Raw genomic sequence first — 23,665 nt, 5'->3', positions numbered from 1 at the left:
GTGACTGGATATGTTTCTGAAAGAGAATTGCGTTAAGGGCAAATAAATAAGAAAATATAATCTGTGGACTTGCAGCTCCTGCAGGAGTAAGTTTGTGAGTGTTGGGCAAAGTTTAAAGACTTACAGAAGTTTTTTTTTAAAGCAACAAATACATTGCTTCTTCCATGTAAGCCAAATAATGTCGTAGATTTGACTGCTGAAGAAAAATGGGCCAAAAAGAAGTTACTCAATGAAATGATGTTTTTCTGGAGTGTAGACCTGTGTTTTAGTCCAATTTGTTGTTGATGCTTTGAAATGCTGTGCTGTCTTTATGCAGCTTCTAGTTTCTGAAGTGGTAAAAATACTGAGGTGGCTTAAGAGCAATCTAAGAATAGAAGGACAGTGCAGATGAATTACAGCTATCTTTTCCTTTAGAGATAACTCATGTAGGCACTTGTTATTTTTTTTTCCTGTAAAAATACTAGTAAGAATGCCATGACCTTTAGTAAAGCACCATGGAGCTTTGGGTCTGGAGCAGGGGTCTGCTGCCCATCAGGTAATCTCATAGCTGTTCATGATTACGTGGGTGTAAAACCTAGGTTTTAGGCCAGCTGTCAAATTACAGTTTTGTGTATTAAGAGACAAAAAGATAATCAAATTCCAGGGGTTCTCTCTGTGGAAATTTTGTGCTGGAGCTAATTGCAGGGTTAGGGGCAAGATTGACTTTTTTGGGGTTGTTCTTTTTTGCTTCTTTTCTGTTTTTTGAATTATGGACAGCTGTGGATGTTGAATGTGAGAGATCAGGCAGGTAGCACAGTGTCTGTGTGAAACTAAGCCACATAACTTTCTCACACAGGCCTGAGAAAGTGTGGGCTGAGAAATTGTGAGGAGGAGCTCAAACAGTCCTTGGAGAAGGAAAACAACCTTTGCAGGTGTTATTTGTCTCCTTGTTTACTTGCAAGAAGCATTTGAGGGGTGTTGTTCCTAACTGTCCAGTGATGATGATGATGTGTTGGTTTGAAAGCCAATGAAAGTTTTACCCCTTTGGACCCTTTTGGAATTGTCTGTAAAAAAGGATCTGGAAGAATAAAACACATTCTGCTTTGCAGCTGTGCTTGAGAGTGTGTCATCACTATTGCCATTCCTAATACAGTGCAACAGACAGCCATACTTCCTGTGGTTTTACCACCACTCTTCAGGGTGTGAAGTGAGCGGCATCTTGCTTTTTCTCCTCCATCTCCGTCTCCCTCCTCTACCCTTTCCTTTGCTGTCTTTTGCTCTTACCACATACTTTGTTAGTGCCAGTTTTGATACTCCCTGTATCCTGCTGTAAACTGACAGAATTGGTTAACTCATGTTAGTTAACTTACTCAACATTAGTAAACTTTTTTTTAGAAGTAGATAACGTAGGAAAGTGCAGGAGGTGAATCATGTCTTGGAGTATGGCACAGATAGCTGGCTTAAAGGGTGGGGATTTTTTTGTCTGGAAGCAGCAAGGCAGAGATGTCGAGAGAAGACTTTCCTTTTGACAGCAGCAGATTCTTAGATCAGAAGAACCACATGTACAGGGCATCATTGAATTTACTTCCTTTGAACTTCCTGCCAAACTACATGTTGTGGCAAAAGTTGTTAATTAAAAAAAAATCTAAGAACAAAAGGAAAAAAATGAATCAGTAATTGCCATTCACCACATCAGCCGTCTTAGAAGCGCTTGTGTTTATTGGCTTGCTGTTGATGGTTTTTCCTCCAGCTTTGGAAATTACTTTTTCTTTACCCACTGAAAGCTCTGATTATCAGAGGATTTATTTTGAAGTAGAAAGTATTCTCAGCATGAGCCTTGCTATCTCATAAAAATAATGATGCTGTTCTGGACCAGTAATCTTGCCATATTCTCCTAAGTATTTTAGGAACGGAGAAAATATTGATGCCTTAGCTAGACCTTTAATAAATTCTGTTCTATTAATGCATTTTCCCTGGACTGATTTCTTTGTGTTAGCATTGTGGTGAGTAATATGGGCTTTTATTTTCACATGACATCTTGTAAAATTCGATCCAAGTCCATGAAACTAGCTTCACTGAAAAACTGTACCTTATATGCTTCTATCCTTTTGTAAAGGTTTTTCTTTTTGCTTTTTTTAAAGCACACAGTGTCTAAAAATTGCATATTAAAGAAAGACTCAGTCATTCTGAAGCATTACTTTTCTTTCAGGATAAGCTATATGGGGGGTGGGGCAGCAGGGGGGTAATAGCAGCAATGAAGAGCACAAACTGTCTTTTTTCCCCTGCTTTTGCGTATGCTGTCTTTTGCCTCTGCTTTTTCTGTGCATCATGTACATGTCTTCAAAAGGGGAAAAAAACCCAAACCTTACCATGCAAATTTGAAATGTTGCCTTAGAGAGAAATCTGATTTTTTTTCTTCTGCTAGATTGTTTAATGTTTACATTTTTAGTATGATCTAGATATAAATGCTAGACCTTAAGTTAAATTTTTAATTCAGCTAGAACTTATTGACCAACTTGCCGGATATTCACTGCCTAGCATTAAGACATATTTTTTTGTTTCATCTCTAGGAAAAAGAGAGAGAGAACAGGAGGTTGAAATGAAATATGAAGTTTCTGTCAATTTTTGAGTTTTGCAGTGTGCAGGTTTTGCAGGGGTGCTGTACTGTTTGGAGGCTCCATTCAGCTCTAGCAGATTCTAGACAGTGGATCACTTTTTGTTTGTTTGTTGGCTTGTTTTTAACATGCTTCCATGCATTTTTCTTCATATTTTTTCGTGTATCTCACATCTGAAGTTGTAGAAATAAATAACATTAATTTCTGTAGAAACAGGGAAGCAGTCTGAAATCTCCCCTTTGAAATCTCCTCTTGAGAGTATGTGACACTATAAAGAGCTCCTGATGCTGACATCTGTATTAGAATGGGTGAAAGATGCTCCTTTTAGTGGCAAGGACAAATATGTAAGAAGTCTCACTACTTTATGAACTACATCATCTACAGATTAACTAGTACCTCTACAGATTAACTAGTACCAGCTGCACTTTATTCCCTTCTGTTCCTGGAAAGAGATGTTCCTTTATTCTCATGTTCTCTTCGCAGCTAGCTTTGCAGAGAAGAGTTGTAAACTACTCTTTTTAGCTGAAATGCTTAAAAAAATAGTTCAGATTCACAGATTTTCTGACTGGGTTGTATTATTCATAATCCTTTCTCATATATTAATACATAAGAGGCTTTCATGACAAAATCTGGGATTTTATCTCATTTTTGGCAGATTTCTTCCTTGAAAGGAACAAGCTAGAATTTATGATGGGATAAACTTTAAGCTGGTTGTAAATACATTTAAATGCTCTGAGCTTGAATAAATCTGAACTTTTAAAAATAGTCATGCTTTGGTTGTGTAGCACACAGTTTATAATAGAGAAGATAATGTTAACCTATTTCCTGTAGGTTTAATTCATGTTATAGAACTACTGCATTTTTCAAAATGTTTTAAAGTTCTGTCAAGTGAAGAAGCAGTAATTTGAGCTAATGTTTATGTTCTAATTTGGTTTCATCTAACCTATTTTAGCCAGTTTAACTGAAATGTGCTCATAAGACAAAACCCATGAGTGGCTCTTGTAAAATTAAGTATTTGTAGAATAATCAAATTTTGGAAATTCGTATTCATAATATGCATAGAGCATTAATAAAAGTAAAATAACTTTCAAGTTCTTCTTAAACCTCTGTAAGAGAAGAACATAATTTTAGTTTATATTGTTTCCATATTTTGAAAAATACGTGGCTTTAGCTGTGGTGAATTTTTCCAGTGATCATAATTACTTCTGCAGGGGGTGCTGCACTTAGCTGGCAAATGTGGATGTACTGCATTCAGCTGATGTGAAAAAAAAAAAAAGTACTGCTTAGAAGATAATCTGACTTCATTTTAAATGTGGAAAGAAACTGCTATACTTTTGTTATGTCTGTTTGTTTGGGTTTTTTTAGATAATTCTGGTGTTCATTGTAGCACTCAGCAGACCACTTCAATGTACTAATGGTGCTGAAAGTGTACCACAGAAAAATCTGGAAATACCTTTCTCAATAAGGTCAGAACAAGCCCTGAACAAGCTGATCTCCATCAGAAAATGAGTGCCTGGGCTCTAGTGCAAAGGACAGAGTGTGTGTCTGGATGACAATGGGCTTGTTTCAGCAGCAGCTCATTGACTCAGAGCAAGCCATTGTGCAAACCTTCTTGGTATTTTTCAGTTCTTTTAGTCAACATAATTGGAAAACGTTTTGATATATGAAAACCAGCAGGTTTTGTAAAAAGGAAATTAAAGAAGAAGTGGTTGTCATTGCATCACTCTTAGCTCAGATATTTTTGAGGAATGATTTATAAGAGTTTGTTCTTTACTTTAGGTTTACCTGAAGGTACAGGGTCAGTTATGAGACTGACTGTGAGTGTTAGTTTGACAGAAGTTTTGACCTAAATGTGTTTTTCAGAAGTCAGGTGCTTATAGTGTGACTTCTCAGCTATTGTACCCAGTAGCTTGTATCCTTTTCCCCCCCCTATTTATTTTCTACTGATCTGCACATCATTTTGTTACTTGACTGTTACCCTCTCTCCTCACAGAACTGTTACATCTCATTCCACAGGGTTATACCAGCATATATATCAACATTGTACATTGAAATGTATGCAGAGATAGCTGCTGTGTTCCATACATAAATGTTTTTACAATTTGAAACTTTTCTCATTCTCAGCTGTTGTTACAATAACCCTCAGTAAATTGAAATTTTACTGAATTCTTCAGTTATGAAGGCAGTTTGTGCTTGTTGAAGGTTACCCCTGCAGTTTGCTGCTTGCTGTCCAGGCTCTCTAATTGGGCTTTGCATGTGTGATTGGATCACATCACAGACTTTGCTAAGGTCAGGGTTACATCCAGTGTTTTTCACTGTCCATAGTGCTGTTCCTCTCATTGTATGGGGACATGGAGGTTGATGAGACACAACTTATCCTTGGAAAATCCTTGCTACTTGTTCCCAGTCACTTATTTTCCTTTATGGGCCTGAAAATAACTTCCAAGGAGGGTTTGCTGCATAACCTTTTCATAGACTGAGATTAGGCTGGTTGGTGTATAATATCACTGAACCTTTTTGCCCTTCTCAAAGAGGGTCCTGATATTTGCCCTTTTCCAATGATCAGGAATCTGCCAGTGTGCACCATGACCTTTTGCAGATGACGGAGTGGCTTTGCAGTGACATTTGCCAGCGTTGTTAAGCACCCTTGAATATAGCCCGCCTGGTCACGTGGATTTAAGTGTGTCCAGTTTGTTGCCATCATCCCTAATTTGGTTTTCCTCTACTTCCTTTCACCAGGACAGTGCCCCTAGTGCTGGGAATGTGTAGTTGTGAAAGTATACTGTGATGTGAAAACCGAAGCACTGAGAACACATTGAAAACCTGAGCTTCAAATGTCCTTTGCCCCTTGATACTCCAACACACTGGGCTGGTAGTTAATAGGTTCAAAATGCAGAACAAATAGAACTCCTGGTATAAATAACTTATTCTGGCAAGATTATTTGGTGGCACCAAAGTGTTGGAAGAGGAAACAGGTAATTCTCTTCTTGCAAGTCATTTGAGTGGGTACTGGGTCTGTCCTCATCCTGCTGTGCTTTCTAGAAAATTGTATGTTCTTATGGTTTGTATTTAAATGTTTGCTGTGATTATATCATGGGCATTTAATATGAAAGTATTAAATCTTTCTGTTTCAAAAACTGCATTTGTGCATTTATATGCTTCCCAAGAACTGAATTACTGCTTCCTGTAGACTTCATTGGATCTCTTGTATGACTAGTGTGATTTTAATTTATTTAAAAGAAAACCAAAAATTACCACTGCTGTTACCTGGGAGAAGAGGTGGGGAATGGTGCCACAAAATGAAAATGCCAAGTCTCCTAAATGTTATACTTTGCTGTTGTGTATGATTTTCATAATTTAACATGAAATGAAAAGAAATGAAAAAAAATTTCATTTCATAGAAATGAAAAAAAAAAACAAACCCTACAGATGTTTTATTAGTAGGCTTATTTTTCATTATCAACTTTTATATTTTTTTAAGGAATAAGAGGCATAAACAGTTAAGAGATTCCTTAGAATTTTCTGTAGAAGAGATACTGCATTTATAGTTCCTTCTGGTAGCTGAAAACTTCGGTGCCTATTTCCCTCAAATGTTCAACTGCAGTCAGATTTTACAAGTACTTCTTTATAGACAAAACCAGTCCTATGTTGTGACCAGTTGATTTTGAATTTGAGATTTTTAACCATAATGTAAATTTACAATGATCACTGATTTAAAGACTTTGGTGCTTTATTCTGCTATATTTATTACTCAGATGAAAATTGAACTGTTCTGATGATCCAAATAAAGGGTAGTGTGTCAATACACTTATACAAAATTTTTGGTATGTGAGATGAAATAACTATTTTTTTTAAAAATCTATCTTTTATGTAATAGGCATCCTTTCTTTTACTTACGTACAGATTTTTTTAGGGGTTTTTTTCCTATAGAGGCCGAATATTTCTTATGATGCCATTGTATTTCCAAATTCAGTAGAACGTAAACAACCACGATGTTTAGAAGCAGCATTATAATAAAAACTTGAAACTCTTAAAGATGGCAGTTGTTTTGGTTTCGTTTATTCAAGCTGTAAGAGCAATGCTTTTTATACTTTTTAATGATAATTTAGTAGGGTTTTTTTTCATTGTTGTCATTAAAATCTGCTGCAAGTGGTGTTGCGGGTAACCATTTTTTTGCGCCACCGATGTTAATGTTGCCTCTCTGAGGGTTTTCCACAAGGTTATGTAGTTTGCTCATGACTACACTAAGTACTGCTGTTGTCAGCAGCAGTGTACAAAGTGAATTTTCTTACTCTTGCTGCTCTTATGCCACATGTTACTACTGGGGAGCACCTCAGAATTGAAGATACCAGCCTCCTTTAGTGTAAGAAAGTAAGAATAAATTGGTATGAAAATAAGTTTGCAGATTGACTAGCTTTTCTAAGTCTACTGGTAGGTGGAGGAGCTGCTGAAGTTACTTAATGTTTAATCCCAGGGAGCAGGAAAGAGAACAGATTTTCCCAACATGAGCTCTCTGTTAGAAGGAAGAAATTTAGTTGAATTGAGTCTTACTGTGCCCTTAAAATGCAGCCTGTTAAGTGGCCCATTTTGTTACTCACAGTTGGCTGTAGATGTTTATAAACAGGACTTTTTTCCTTTTTTTTTTTTTTTTTTTCTTTTTACTTACTACTTTTTTTTTCTGTTTTGTCTTTGAATGTCTCTTTATCTTCAAACATCTCTTTATCTTCAGAGAAGGAAGTTGTGTGTTCAAAATCATGGAGAAGCCTTGGGCTGCATTATGATTCTAAACAGACTATTAGCAAAATATTTTCTTAAGTTTTGTAAAATAAGCTTGGTCATTGTGTTTGGCATTCCAGAAACTCTTACCACTCCCTTCAAAAAGTATTTCCCCAATTCCTTTGGCTCCCAAAGAATTACATTAGGTTTTACAATGAAAAGGTCACTTGGCTTAAAGGTAAAAGCAGTGTATTCCTTCTCCTGTAAATGGAAAAGCTGGTACTTGTGGTGAAGTGGGGTAACCCTAGTGTTTTAGCAGCCTCGGCATACAACAGATGTTGGGAGTGGGTTAGGAATTGTTTTTTTACTTTGTATCTGAACTGTGCCAGCACAGTTCAGAGAATTTAAGTCTTATAAGCCTTTGGTTATTTTTTTTCTTAATTCTACAAGAGAGTGTAGCATGGAGCTAAAAAATGTACTTTATCCCAAAACTTAATTTATTTTCCTTCTTTTTGCCATGCTTATATTTCTTCTAGACTGTGTGGGTAGGCTGAGGACCCAGTAGAGGCCACTTGGCCTGGGTTCCCACATGCAGCACCTGGACAGAGCAAAGTGAGGGGACGGTTCATTCTCCACAGTCCTGGGTCACTGTAAGGGCAGAGCAAGATTGGGCTTTGAAGCTCTTAAAATGGCCTTTAATATGACAAGATTAATTTCAGTGTCTTCATCCATTGCTTTGAGGAGACCAAGTGCTGTGTTCTTTAAGCCACACTGTTGAATTTCAGCATTAAAGCCCTGATTGTGGAAGAGTTAACATAGCTGAAAGAGTGTTCTTCCAGTTTTGTTCTAGGAAACAGCTGAAGGGTTTTTCCTAAAAATTTCCAGAGAAGGTCTGCCATCTGGTATGGAAAATTTTAGTCCAGATTTAATTTGGCAGAAATTTGACCAATTAAAAATAGTTGTACTATCTTCAGTATATGGCAGACTTCATTGTAGACAGTGCTACCAGAAGTGTTTGTAACATCACCATATTTGTGGTAGTACCTCATGTTAATACTTACTTGTCCTTCAAATACCTTGAAATCTAAGCAGATAAGGAACAGGGCAATGAGAAGAACCTTTAGTCTGACCCATGTTGCTCCCTGTTGTGTCAGTGGTAGTGCATGTAAGAGTAGCAGCTGTGTGGTAACGCTTCTCTTGAAATAGAGATACCTCCAAACACCTCAAAACTAAGTAGATGAGCACATAGGGAAATGATAATAACCTATAGTCTAGTTTGTTCTGCTTCATGTTTCTATTGAGTAGCAGCTGAATAGCCAGCCATTACTAGCTAAGGCAGATAGAAGGTAAAACAATTTTTAGCTGAGAAAACTTCCTCTTTTTCTATCAGCAGCATTGATTGGAAATCTCTGTGCTGTAAAGCAGCTTGGGGTTATGTTCAGAAGCTGCTCATGGAATGGTCCACAATTTCCTTATCCACCATGCTTGTGTTAATTTGATCTTAAAATCAAATTACCACAGATCAACAAAGGATTAAATAGTGTGATTTGATCTTAAATCTGTTTATGCTTTTGATCCGTGTCATTTTTGTACATCATGAGTGGCACAGTTCAGTTATGTGCCTAGCATCATAATGATTTCTTGGTTTTGGGCTCATGCAACTTGTTTTCATCTAAGTTGTGTAGAGGTGTGTACTCTGGGGGATTGTATAATACCTTGTTTTGGTCACATAAGAGTTTGTGCTCAGCATTGTTTCTTTCTCTTCCAGGCTGGGCAAGTTTTAGGGTTTGATTACATGGAAACTTCTTAATGCCTTCTGTTATTGCCTTCCCTATGCTTTTTTTCCTTTTTATGTGTCAAATGCTGTATATTTTATTACCTTTTATCTTGCTGCATCCATGTAATTGGCCCCTTACTGAAATCATCTTGTCTGCTTGCGGTTTGTTCTTTCTCCTCATTATCTGTGTTCAGATTTTGTCCATTAATTTCTCACTTTTTTCTCTCTTCCCTAGGTGTTGATGAATAGGGAAAAGTGTGTGTTTGGGTAGAAATAAAGCAATTCAGATTTTTGCAAATGGTGAGGGCTGGAAGAAACAAGTGCATTTGTTCCCAATCCTTAACTACAGCTTAGTTTTATTTGCCCTAAGAATGGTTGAATTCCATTTTAGTGTGGCTCTTCATAGCTGTGAAAGCTGGATTCATTAAAAATGAGTAAGGCTTCTTATGTAACCTAGAGGTTTGAGTGCTCCAAATATTGAAGGCAATACTGTTAAGCGTCATGCTCTCCAGGGGTACTGTGGATGCCTGCCCACAAGTGGGAAGGACAAGCATTCCATCTCTTAAGTTTTGAGTCTTTGAGCCTGAGAATGAGCAAGAGTTCATATCTTCTTTTGCTGCAGTGTATCTCTTCCTGATTTTGCTTTTGTTAGCTGGAGTTACTAATAGGCTTCCATTTAAAATGAGTGACTCTAAGGTACATACTGGTTGAAGTACAGGGAGGTCATGGTATTGTTTTTAAGTTTTACATATGTTTGAAGCTGAGCCAACTTTTCATAGACTCGTAAAATGGTTTGGATTTGGAAGGGGCGTTCAGGGTCATCCAGTTCTAGCTCCCTTGTCAGGGATAAGGACACTTTCTGCTGGAATCCACATCCGGATTCTACAGTATGCTCTAACATCTGGTGGAGGTTTTTTATTAATCTTGGTGGTTTCATTATCTTGGTAGGAACAAAATTTTAAGGTGCAGTTTGGTACCTAGGAGAAAGAAAATATGTTTTAATGTGACATTAGTTCTGGGCTGCTCAAGAATCCATTAAAATATGGGTGAGACTTACTGTGTGCTAGAGTAATACATTTATGTGAGATAAAGCCCTAGCTAGGCTTATTTCTAGTATATGCTAATTGTTTGCTTTGTTTTATTTTTAATAAGTAAGAAATGGAAGAAGAGTTAATAATTGCATTTAGAAAAGAAAGTTTTTAAATAATCTCAGTCTGATGAGAGCAGACTTATATTTTAACTTTATCAAGGAGTTTTGGTTAGCTTACAGTTTAGCTGGATATCCAGACATTTAACTAGTAAAGAATGAAAAGAAAATAAGAGCCATAATTTGTATTAATTAGAAACTGATCTCTGAATGGTACTGAAGTGCTCACTTTGAATTCACGGTGCAGTTTAAAAAAAAAACAAAAAAACAAACCAAACTTCTTTTTCTCTTTACAGGAAAGATGATAAAGATTACGCTTTAAAACAGATAGAAGGTACTGGAATTTCCATGTCTGCATGCAGAGAAATAGCAGTAAGTAACAGTTTTTTACTTGCAAACAAACTTACTTAAAGTATTCATTTGTATACATGCTGGGTTTTGTTTGCTCAAAAGTGTTTTTCTGCTATGGGTGCTATATTTTTATCATAGGAGTGATAAGTAAGTACAATGTCATGGAAGATTTTATGTACCTGTTATGTCTACTGTCTAAAATTGACAGTGCTTTTAAGTTACAATTTGCTGCCTGCCTCAGGGCAGATTATATTTAAATGCAGCAGTTTAAAAACATGATTTGTGTTAGTGACCTAAATGACATATTTGGTCTTTTAGTATTGTACTTCAGTTCTTTTCCTAAAGAAATTAGTTCTTATTGGCTTACAATGATTAAAGCGTTTTAACTTCTATTTGAGTGAAGATTTCAAACTTAACTGAGACTCTTTAACTGTTGTTGCCTTGGAGGCTGTAATACAGCCATGAATGCTATTCAAATATTTTCTTTAGTTTTTCAGCTTCATATTTGTATATTTCATGTTGTTAGGAACTGGTGAATAATGCAGTTAGAGTTTGTGAAAAGCTTGTGAAGAAACAGTGGAAAAACTGGTATTATGAAGCTTACCTGTTATATGTGCTTATGTTTTATTGCTGCTTGGATTTGTTATTATTTAAATGTTTCAAATGAAATTGCTTACTAAAAGGAAATGCACATAACTTAAGGGGGTGTGTGGGAAGGGAATAGTTTATTTTCAGTCCATATTCCTCAAGAGTGTAAAACGTCACCCTAAATTTGATTTTCATTGACTGAAATGAATACTAGACTTTTCCACTTAGTCAAGTTCCAGTTGGAGTTTAGTCCTCAGTTCAAGGACTAAAAACATTAGTCCTTGAACTGAGGTGAAAAAGAAGCACAAAGTATATTCTTTAGGAGATGATCCTTTTGACCAATGGTGGAAGCTGAGCCTACCGCTATTGTAGACATCCAGTGTGAACTAAAGGAACAGAAAACTGGTCTTAAAATTTGTTACTTTCAACCACTTGAGCACAAGTTTTCCAAATACTGTAACTTATGCTGAATGGTTTTAGGAAATGTCAGCAACCATTTCAGAGGGATTTGGGATAAGTTGTTGTCTTTCTGCAGTGATTTACTTAAAAAGATTTGAAAAAACTTGGCAGGAGAACTTTGGCTGGTGTTAGGGAGGTTTCTCTGCTCTCTGTATCACCCTAACTCAATTTCTTTGCATTATGAGAATCATTAATTTGGCTGACAGGCAGGAAGGATTTGGCCTCATTCCTCTTGGGCAGCAAGGTCCCCAGTATTAATGGGAAAGGAACGAGCAGCAGGAGTGCTTTCTCCATGCTCTGAGCTGCTGCAGCGAGTGCCTTTGGAAAAGAACAGCAATACAGCTCTGCGCCCATGTGAGACAGGGTTGGTGAGGGAAGGAGGGAATACTGCAAATACCAAAGATGCCAAGGAGGCAGGTATTCAGGGTGAAGAGGGGTGTGGAGCCAAAAGCAGACATAGGGATAGAAAGAGAAACCAAAGAGAAAGAAGCAGTGTTTCATCAGCTGTAGTTGACTTTGCTTCTGCTTCCAGGCTTGTGACTTCTAATAGTGTGGTTGAATTTTCCTGCAGTTGAATTAATAATTCACCATGGACTTCTGGGTTTGAATTTTTTTCTTGCCGTTCTTTTGATGTTGCTATTTGAAGTCAACGGGAGAATTTTTTTCCCACACTTCTATCAATTAATATTGTAAAAAGAGCAAAATGAGCCTCCTATGGAAATAAATCAAATTGATGATAATAACCATACTGTTTTTATTGATGATATGAGTATATGTAATATATGTGAAAATGCTACGGAGTTAACCAGCAGTATTTTATCCTGTTGTCTGTACATATAACTAATAAAATCATACATTGTTGTACTTAAAAAAGTCAAGGCTGCCAGACTTCGTTACAGTGTTCTGGACTAACCAAATGAATGCATTTGAAGAGCACAAAGGTGTTAAAAGGAACTAGGATGATTTGGTTTGCACATGAGCTGTATATGTTCTACTCTGTGATGATCTGGGAAGAATGTAGTTTGATATAAATCCCAGTGAAACTCCTTGTTTATACAACTCTGCCATGGCTTTTGTCTTACAATGACTAACTTCGGTTTTGGAGCATTGAGTAACTTTTATCTTTAAAAATGCCCATAACTTACTCTTTTAAGACATCTGTTTGATGCAGGCACCTGATTTGGAGAGCAGTATAAGAAAAATAAAGTAACTATTGAAATTCATCTGTTACAAGGGAGGGTTTGAACTAAGTTAGAGACCTGATTTCAGACCTCTGAATCAGTTATGGGATTAGTTTAAAGAAGTGATTTGTTTTTTTCTTCAATCATTTGAACTTGGATTTTCTTCAACCATTTGTTTACTTGGTGGAGTTAACAGTTACTGTGCTAATTGAATCAATATGTTTCATATCTAGCTAGTTGAAGAGTTCTGTTTTTCCATATCTTTGCCCCATTCATCCACCATGGTAAACCTTTGTGAATCTTGCCTCTTTCAGAACCTTTACTGAATGTTTGGCTGCTCATATCTTGTTCTCTGCAGATCTTGTACACTGCCTGCTATGCAGGGTATCTGTTTTGTGATCTGCAATTTCACTTCTGTGGATTTAAGCAGGCACTAAAAACTGCATGTTCAGCATGCCAAGAGTTGAATTTGTGGTAGATGGGAGAGCAGAGAGATAGAATGGTGAGAAGATTTGTATAAAAATATGCAGAAGGTACAAGCCCAAATGATTGATTCCTCATCTTCTGATTTAATCACGTGGAAGAAAGTCATTAAAGTCTATCTACCTGGAGTAGTGGAACAAATGCTATTTCACAGTTCGCAAAGCAGGAGAACTCTTCAAGGCTATAGAAAGCTGAAGTAGTTAACCAGGCTTTAAATAGAGCTTCAGGATTTTGGCTCAGAGAGTTTCCTATACAGAAGTCCTAGGTTTTGAAGCAACCAAGTGACTTGCTGACATGTTTTGTGCTAATTAGCATTTTTCATTCAGTTTTAGCAGGTTTGCAAGTATTTTGCTTGCATATGCTTCCTTTGGCTCGTGAGGAGTTGCTTAGGTTGAGGTTTTGTTTGGGATTTTTGTGTTTTGTTTAATTGAGGAAGCTATGAGGGTTTCGGGGTTTTTTTTGGTTTTTTTTTTTCTTTTTGTCAGTTTTCAGTGTAATTTGTTTATTGGTGCCTGGTTAGGTCAACTGAAATATTCAATAGCATTAATTTTTGTCTTGACTTTGAAGAGGNTTAAGTTTTTTTTTTTTTTTTTTTTCTTTTTACTTACTACTTTTTTTTTCTGTTTTGTCTTTGAATGTCTCTTTATCTTCAAACATCTCTTTATCTTCAGAGAAGGAAGTTGTGTGTTCAAAATCATGGAGAAGCCTTGGGCTGCATTATGATTCTAAACAGACTATTAGCAAAATATTTTCTTAAGTTTTGTAAAATAAGCTTGGTCATTGTGTTTGGCATTCCAGAAACTCTTACCACTCCCTTCAAAAAGTATTTCCCCAATTCCTTTGGCTCCCAAAGAATTACATTAGGTTTTACAATGAAAAGGTCACTTGGCTTAAAGGTAAAAGCAGTGTATTCCTTCTCCTGTAAATGGAAAAGCTGGTACTTGTGGTGAAGTGGGGTAACCCTAGTGTTTTAGCAGCCTCGGCATACAACAGATGTTGGGAGTGGGTTAGGAATTGTTTTTTTACTTTGTATCTGAACTGTGCCAGCACAGTTCAGAGAATTTAAGTCTTATAAGCCTTTGGTTATTTTTTTTCTTAATTCTACAAGAGAGTGTAGCATGGAGCTAAAAAATGTACTTTATCCCAAAACTTAATTTATTTTCCTTCTTTTTGCCATGCTTATATTTCTTCTAGACTGTGTGGGTAGGCTGAGGACCCAGTAGAGGCCACTTGGCCTGGGTTCCCACATGCAGCACCTGGACAGAGCAAAGTGAGGGGACGGTTCATTCTCCACAGTCCTGGGTCACTGTAAGGGCAGAGCAAGATTGGGCTTTGAAGCTCTTAAAATGGCCTTTAATATGACAAGATTAATTTCAGTGTCTTCATCCATTGCTTTGAGGAGACCAAGTGCTGTGTTCTTTAAGCCACACTGTTGAATTTCAGCATTAAAGCCCTGATTGTGGAAGAGTTAACATAGCTGAAAGAGTGTTCTTCCAGTTTTGTTCTAGGAAACAGCTGAAGGGTTTTTCCTAAAAATTTCCAGAGAAGGTCTGCCATCTGGTATGGAAAATTTTAGTCCAGATTTAATTTGGCAGAAATTTGACCAATTAAAAATAGTTGTACTATCTTCAGTATATGGCAGACTTCATTGTAGACAGTGCTACCAGAAGTGTTTGTAACATCACCATATTTGTGGTAGTACCTCATGTTAATACTTACTTGTCCTTCAAATACCTTGAAATCTAAGCAGATAAGGAACAGGGCAATGAGAAGAACCTTTAGTCTGACCCATGTTGCTCCCTGTTGTGTCAGTGGTAGTGCATGTAAGAGTAGCAGCTGTGTGGTAACGCTTCTCTTGAAATAGAGATACCTCCAAACACCTCAAAACTAAGTAGATGAGCACATAGGGAAATGATAATAACCTATAGTCTAGTTTGTTCTGCTTCATGTTTCTATTGAGTAGCAGCTGAATAGCCAGCCATTACTAGCTAAGGCAGATAGAAGGTAAAACAATTTTTAGCTGAGAAAACTTCCTCTTTTTCTATCAGCAGCATTGATTGGAAATCTCTGTGCTGTAAAGCAGCTTGGGGTTATGTTCAGAAGCTGCTCATGGAATGGTCCACAATTTCCTTATCCACCATGCTTGTGTTAATTTGATCTTAAAATCAAATTACCACAGATCAACAAAGGATTAAATAGTGTGATTTGATCTTAAATCTGTTTATGCTTTTGATCCGTGTCATTTTTGTACATCATGAGTGGCACAGTTCAGTTATGTGCCTAGCATCATAATGATTTCTTGGTTTTGGGCTCATGCAACTTGTTTTCATCTAAGTTGTGTAGAGGTGTGTACTCTGGGGGATTGTATAATACCTTGTTTTGGTCACATAAGAGTTTGTGCTCAGCATTGTTTCTTTCTCTTCCAGGCTGGGCAAGTTTTAGGGTTTGATTACATGGAAACTTCTTAATGCCTTCTGTTATTGCCTTCCCTATGCTTTTTTTCCTTTTTATGTGTCAAATGCTGTATATTTTATTACCTTTTATCTTGCTGCATCCATGTAATTGGCCCCTTACTGAAATCATCTTGTCTGCTTGCGGTTTGTTCTTTCTCCTCATTATCTGTGTTCAGATTTTGTCCATTAATTTCTCACTTTTTTCTCTCTTCCCTAGGTGTTGATGAATAGGGAAAAGTGTGTGTTTGGGTAGAAATAAAGCAATTCAGATTTTTGCAAATGGTGAGGGCTGGAAGAAACAAGTGCATTTGTTCCCAATCCTTAACTACAGCTTAGTTTTATTTGCCCTAAGAATGGTTGAATTCCATTTTAGTGTGGCTCTTCATAGCTGTGAAAGCTGGATTCATTAAAAATGAGTAAGGCTTCTTATGTAACCTAGAGGTTTGAGTGCTCCAAATATTGAAGGCAATACTGTTAAGCGTCATGCTCTCCAGGGGTACTGTGGATGCCTGCCCACAAGTGGGAAGGACAAGCATTCCATCTCTTAAGTTTTGAGTCTTTGAGCCTGAGAATGAGCAAGAGTTCATATCTTCTTTTGCTGCAGTGTATCTCTTCCTGATTTTGCTTTTGTTAGCTGGAGTTACTAATAGGCTTCCATTTAAAATGAGTGACTCTAAGGTACATACTGGTTGAAGTACAGGGAGGTCATGGTATTGTTTTTAAGTTTTACATATGTTTGAAGCTGAGCCAACTTTTCATAGACTCGTAAAATGGTTTGGATTTGGAAGGGGCGTTCAGGGTCATCCAGTTCTAGCTCCCTTGTCAGGGATAAGGACACTTTCTGCTGGAATCCACATCCGGATTCTACAGTATGCTCTAACATCTGGTGGAGGTTTTTTATTAATCTTGGTGGTTTCATTATCTTGGTAGGAACAAAATTTTAAGGTGCAGTTTGGTACCTAGGAGAAAGAAAATATGTTTTAATGTGACATTAGTTCTGGGCTGCTCAAGAATCCATTAAAATATGGGTGAGACTTACTGTGTGCTAGAGTAATACATTTATGTGAGATAAAGCCCTAGCTAGGCTTATTTCTAGTATATGCTAATTGTTTGCTTTGTTTTATTTTTAATAAGTAAGAAATGGAAGAAGAGTTAATAATTGCATTTAGAAAAGAAAGTTTTTAAATAATCTCAGTCTGATGAGAGCAGACTTATATTTTAACTTTATCAAGGAGTTTTGGTTAGCTTACAGTTTAGCTGGATATCCAGACATTTAACTAGTAAAGAATGAAAAGAAAATAAGAGCCATAATTTGTATTAATTAGAAACTGATCTCTGAATGGTACTGAAGTGCTCACTTTGAATTCACGGTGCAGTTTAAAAAAAAAACAAAAAAACAAACCAAACTTCTTTTTCTCTTTACAGGAAAGATGATAAAGATTACGCTTTAAAACAGATAGAAGGTACTGGAATTTCCATGTCTGCATGCAGAGAAATAGCAGTAAGTAACAGTTTTTTACTTGCAAACAAACTTACTTAAAGTATTCATTTGTATACATGCTGGGTTTTGTTTGCTCAAAAGTGTTTTTCTGCTATGGGTGCTATATTTTTATCATAGGAGTGATAAGTAAGTACAATGTCATGGAAGATTTTATGTACCTGTTATGTCTACTGTCTAAAATTGACAGTGCTTTTAAGTTACAATTTGCTGCCTGCCTCAGGGCAGATTATATTTAAATGCAGCAGTTTAAAAACATGATTTGTGTTAGTGACCTAAATGACATATTTGGTCTTTTAGTATTGTACTTCAGTTCTTTTCCTAAAGAAATTAGTTCTTATTGGCTTACAATGATTAAAGCGTTTTAACTTCTATTTGAGTGAAGATTTCAAACTTAACTGAGACTCTTTAACTGTTGTTGCCTTGGAGGCTGTAATACAGCCATGAATGCTATTCAAATATTTTCTTTAGTTTTTCAGCTTCATATTTGTATATTTCATGTTGTTAGGAACTGGTGAATAATGCAGTTAGAGTTTGTGAAAAGCTTGTGAAGAAACAGTGGAAAAACTGGTATTATGAAGCTTACCTGTTATATGTGCTTATGTTTTATTGCTGCTTGGATTTGTTATTATTTAAATGTTTCAAATGAAATTGCTTACTAAAAGGAAATGCACATAACTTAAGGGGGTGTGTGGGAAGGGAATAGTTTATTTTCAGTCCATATTCCTCAAGAGTGTAAAACGTCACCCTAAATTTGATTTTCATTGACTGAAATGAATACTAGACTTTTCCACTTAGTCAAGTTCCAGTTGGAGTTTAGTCCTCAGTTCAAGGACTAAAAACATTAGTCCTTGAACTGAGGTGAAAAAGAAGCACAAAGTATATTCTTTAGGAGATGATCCTTTTGACCAATGGTGGAAGCTGAGCCTACCGCTATTGTAGACATCCAGTGTGAACTAAAGGAACAGAAAACTGGTCTTAAAATTTGTTACTTTCAACCACTTGAGCACAAGTTTTCCAAATACTGTAACTTATGCTGAATGGTTTTAGGAAATGTCAGCAACCATTTCAGAGGGATTTGGGATAAGTTGTTGTCTTTCTGCAGTGATTTACTTAAAAAGATTTGAAAAAACTTGGCAGGAGAACTTTGGCTGGTGTTAGGGAGGTTTCTCTGCTCTCTGTATCACCCTAACTCAATTTCTTTGCATTATGAGAATCATTAATTTGGCTGACAGGCAGGAAGGATTTGGCCTCATTCCTCTTGGGCAGCAAGGTCCCCAGTATTAATGGGAAAGGAACGAGCAGCAGGAGTGCTTTCTCCATGCTCTGAGCTGCTGCAGCGAGTGCCTTTGGAAAAGAACAGCAATACAGCTCTGCGCCCATGTGAGACAGGGTTGGTGAGGGAAGGAGGGAATACTGCAAATACCAAAGATGCCAAGGAGGCAGGTATTCAGGGTGAAGAGGGGTGTGGAGCCAAAAGCAGACATAGGGATAGAAAGAGAAACCAAAGAGAAAGAAGCAGTGTTTCATCAGCTGTAGTTGACTTTGCTTCTGCTTCCAGGCTTGTGACTTCTAATAGTGTGGTTGAATTTTCCTGCAGTTGAATTAATAATTCACCATGGACTTCTGGGTTTGAATTTTTTTCTTGCCGTTCTTTTGATGTTGCTATTTGAAGTCAACGGGAGAATTTTTTTCCCACACTTCTATCAATTAATATTGTAAAAAGAGCAAAATGAGCCTCCTATGGAAATAAATCAAATTGATGATAATAACCATACTGTTTTTATTGATGATATGAGTATATGTAATATATGTGAAAATGCTACGGAGTTAACCAGCAGTATTTTATCCTGTTGTCTGTACATATAACTAATAAAATCATACATTGTTGTACTTAAAAAAGTCAAGGCTGCCAGACTTCGTTACAGTGTTCTGGACTAACCAAATGAATGCATTTGAAGAGCACAAAGGTGTTAAAAGGAACTAGGATGATTTGGTTTGCACATGAGCTGTATATGTTCTACTCTGTGATGATCTGGGAAGAATGTAGTTTGATATAAATCCCAGTGAAACTCCTTGTTTATACAACTCTGCCATGGCTTTTGTCTTACAATGACTAACTTCGGTTTTGGAGCATTGAGTAACTTTTATCTTTAAAAATGCCCATAACTTACTCTTTTAAGACATCTGTTTGATGCAGGCACCTGATTTGGAGAGCAGTATAAGAAAAATAAAGTAACTATTGAAATTCATCTGTTACAAGGGAGGGTTTGAACTAAGTTAGAGACCTGATTTCAGACCTCTGAATCAGTTATGGGATTAGTTTAAAGAAGTGATTTGTTTTTTTCTTCAATCATTTGAACTTGGATTTTCTTCAACCATTTGTTTACTTGGTGGAGTTAACAGTTACTGTGCTAATTGAATCAATATGTTTCATATCTAGCTAGTTGAAGAGTTCTGTTTTTCCATATCTTTGCCCCATTCATCCACCATGGTAAACCTTTGTGAATCTTGCCTCTTTCAGAACCTTTACTGAATGTTTGGCTGCTCATATCTTGTTCTCTGCAGATCTTGTACACTGCCTGCTATGCAGGGTATCTGTTTTGTGATCTGCAATTTCACTTCTGTGGATTTAAGCAGGCACTAAAAACTGCATGTTCAGCATGCCAAGAGTTGAATTTGTGGTAGATGGGAGAGCAGAGAGATAGAATGGTGAGAAGATTTGTATAAAAATATGCAGAAGGTACAAGCCCAAATGATTGATTCCTCATCTTCTGATTTAATCACGTGGAAGAAAGTCATTAAAGTCTATCTACCTGGAGTAGTGGAACAAATGCTATTTCACAGTTCGCAAAGCAGGAGAACTCTTCAAGGCTATAGAAAGCTGAAGTAGTTAACCAGGCTTTAAATAGAGCTTCAGGATTTTGGCTCAGAGAGTTTCCTATACAGAAGTCCTAGGTTTTGAAGCAACCAAGTGACTTGCTGACATGTTTTGTGCTAATTAGCATTTTTCATTCAGTTTTAGCAGGTTTGCAAGTATTTTGCTTGCATATGCTTCCTTTGGCTCGTGAGGAGTTGCTTAGGTTGAGGTTTTGTTTGGGATTTTTGTGTTTTGTTTAATTGAGGGAGCTATGAGGGTTTCGGGGTTTTTTTTGGTTTTTTTTTTTCTTTTTGTCAGTTTTCAGTGTAATTTGTTTATTGGTGCCTGGTTAGGTCAACTGAAATATTCAATAGCATTAATTTTTGTCTTGACTTTGAAGAGGAAGTGCTGGATGTCGTAGCAGATGCTTTCAGTGATGGAAATGGTGAATGTAACAATGCAGATCTGGGATGGACAGTGCTGTGCTCTGGCTGTCTCCTGTCTGTGTTGTGTCCTTTAAAGGCCATATCTAGCTTGTATGACTTAAAACAGCCTTGGGGCTGCCAGGGATGGAACAGAAAACTACAGAACAGTAAGAAGCTGGCTTCTCTGGTTTTCACTCTTCAGGTCTGCCTTGGAGGCATTCCTAGGATTTTGTTTCCTCTTATAATAAGTTCAGGCCATTACATCATCACAAAAGATGATGTCCTCTGTGTTGGACCTAGTTGATAGTGTGACTGTAGGACATTCATCTTCGGCAAAGGGCAAAAGATCAGTTTTGTTAGTTTTGTGGAGTGAGCAAACTGAGTTGAACCATCCTTTGGATGTGCTGTTACTTAGCAGAGCTCCTGTGAAAGGGTTGAGCCCCTGCATCAGGCCTGCTCATCTCTGTATCTGCACTGTCCCTATGGCTTTCACCAGGGCTGGTGGAGGGTGGCAGAGGTAGAGACAGAGGCACAGCAGCAGGCCTGGTCCCCATGGAAAGTAAGAAGGGAGCTGCTGTTGTTGAGTGGCCTTGCCTGAGTTGACCTTGGTGGAGGAGGCTCCTCTAGAGAATAATTGGTCCTACTCACACCCTGAGCCCTCCATGCCCTGGGTGACAACAGTTGGTGATTATCAGGTCTCTCCTCCCTCTGACAGTGGAAGGGATGGAAGAAGTGTGTAAGGGCGCTTTCAAAGCCAGTCTGAGGATGACAGTGATCTCTGCAACCTGCAGCAGCCAGAGGTACCCCATGAGGCAGAAGCCAAAACTGGGTGACACCAAGATTTACCCTCTTCCCTGGTAAGGAGCAAATAACTCCCCCAAGTGAGCTAGTCTGAAGACAAAGCTTGCCTGAACCAGCTGTGTGCCAATGAACAATAGTTGGGTGCAGGTTCCTCAGGTTATGGGGGCCCTCATGTCCCTTCCACACCAAGAGTGAAAGCAGTTTCCCACAAGAAAGACCAAATACAGGAATCACTTGGATGAGTGTGTCTTCCTCATGTCAGAGGGCATCTTATGGTTTCTTGGCAATCTTTCTATGTAGTGAAAGGTGACAAAGTACCAAGGAAGACAGATGCTTGATTTGACTCTTTTTGGCATGTTTAATGATTCGCAAATGCTTTAGTTTAAATACTAACATGGTATGTAAAATATCAGTTGTGACTGAGTACCAAGCTACATTACTGATCTGAAGACAGTATTGAGAGATTTTGTGTAAAGGGAGTGTAGCACTGTTTTTAGTTCTGTGACAGTGGGACAAAGATGCTGACTAAATGTTCTAATTAGAATCCTTAGGAATCGTAATGTTTTCTGTGAACAGCAGAATTTGTTCAAGCTTGACATCCAGTGTCTGTCTCATCTGGGTTCTTCACCCACCTCCTTACTCTGAGAGCACATTTAGTAACACCTCTTTTAAAACTTCAGATGTGTTTGGAATTAGAAGGTGCTAATAAATATTAACTTGCATGTGACATCACATAAAACTCACTTATTTTAGAAACTGCAGAAGGTAAAAAGAAATATGGTGTTTTTTTCCTCTTGACATTTTGTGTTGTCAGGCTTCTTCTTTGCACATTTAGGACTTAAAAAAAAATCAAAAGAATAAAATATACAACTTAGTGAAATTGTTGCTTTGTATGAAGAACTGCAGCTCCAAAAATGTGTTGTCAGCTTCATAATAAATTCTTAAGAGTGAGCAGTATTATAACTTTTTGTTACAATGCCTTTGTAAGCTTTTATTTGATCAGTTCTGAAAGTAAAACAGCTTGTACTTTCAGCAGGTATTCTGTTCTTTTTTAGTACTGTGGAATGTCTGACTCGTGAGAATATAAAACTAAATTGTATTTACGTTGAAGCAAACAGGTCCTGAATCTGATGCATAGCAGCTAAGCCAGCTTGGGATTTGAGCAGTTGCATAATAAAATTTGGGGGTTAGTTTATATAACAAGTTTAAAGTACTTGAGTCCCACTGCACTGTTTCATAGGAAACAAAGAATAGCTGTTGGAAACCTTTAACAAATGTTTGTGGTTTAGAATTGGGTGACATGTCTGGAGTCATCATATTCTACTCCTGCTCTTGCAGACAAGCAATGGGTACTTAAAAAAACATAGCAAGCTATGAGTTAAACTTGTAAGGAAAAGAGATCTCTGAACCAGTTTGAGTCTCATTCTAGTAATGAGTCTGTGAACATTATTCAGCCTTTAAGCTAAAATTAATCATGACTAATTTGTACCCATTTGTACTTATCATAATATTGTCAGTTAGTTAAAAGAGCTCTTCTGCTCTCATTTTAAAGAGAGAGATAGTCTTTCTTCTCTGCTTTGTTTTGGCTATAAGCATTTTGGCTTGCTAGTTTTCTTTGAGCAGTAGGCTCTCCCTTCCTCTGGGTGTATGCTTGGGTTTTCTTTACTCTGTTGCAGTTGGAATTAATCTTCCCTGAATGGGCCAGAATTATGCATAGTGGTTCAGGTAATGTCTTATTGCTGCCTGTTCTCAGCTGTTGTAGCAATAATTCCTCTTGTTCTTTACTTGTTATAGGATGAGTAAAATTTGTCATTCTCCTTCCAGTCCGAAAGTTGCCATTCTGCATCAATTGCAGTCTGTTTTATGTTCCAAGGCCCTGCTTGCCCATTTTTCCACTGCAAGGCCATGGCATTACTATTAATATATGATGCTTGTTTTTGGATTCCTTGGTGAAACTGGTGTGAGCCTTTTTGAAGCATGAAATGATGATTAGAGTTGGAATTTATACCATCAAATTAGCCATGTAATGCAATTGTGACTTTTGTTTAAATGAGTGTTTGGTTGATACTGCCAGTGGCTCTCTGTTTAGCCAGATTTCTGACTGTCCTAGGGTTTGGAAGAGCTGCATGGTGCTCAAAGGATGGCCGTCAGAACAAGAAGCTGCTTTTTCTAAAACAGCTGATGCCCTAACATAGGGGGAACTCAATCTGGGCCAAGTTACCTGGTAAATTGCTCAATGGTTGTGGCCCATCGTAGGATTTTGGGATCATTTAGGTTTGGAAAGACATGTATTGTCAAGTCCAACCATTAACACAGCACTGCCAATTCCAGC

General features: G+C 37.4%; 1 protein-coding gene across 4 annotated transcripts in view; it reads left to right on the top strand.

The window, feature by feature from the left end:
- CDK8 (cyclin dependent kinase 8) overlaps nucleotides 1-23,665 on the top strand; it is an 80,867-nt gene that overhangs the window by 13,048 nt on the left and 44,154 nt on the right. For 2 of the 4 annotated variants that reach the window (XM_015640775.3, XM_015640765.3), the window contains exon 2: nucleotides 10,531-10,606. In XM_015640775.3, coding sequence (XP_015496261.1) covers nucleotides 10,531-10,606 — 76 coding nt within the window. Of the gene's footprint in view, nucleotides 1-10,530; nucleotides 10,607-17,169; nucleotides 17,251-23,665 lie in introns of those variants that run through there. The other 2 variants (XM_019008112.1, XM_015640757.1) reach the window with 1 other exon arrangement.

This window comes from Parus major, chromosome 1 (genome assembly GCF_001522545.3).
Source record: "Parus major isolate Abel chromosome 1, Parus_major1.1, whole genome shotgun sequence".
Lineage (NCBI taxonomy): Eukaryota > Metazoa > Chordata > Aves > Passeriformes > Paridae > Parus > Parus major.
The sequence above is the reverse complement of the archived record's forward strand: the minus strand, read 5'-3'. Positions and strand labels throughout refer to the sequence as shown.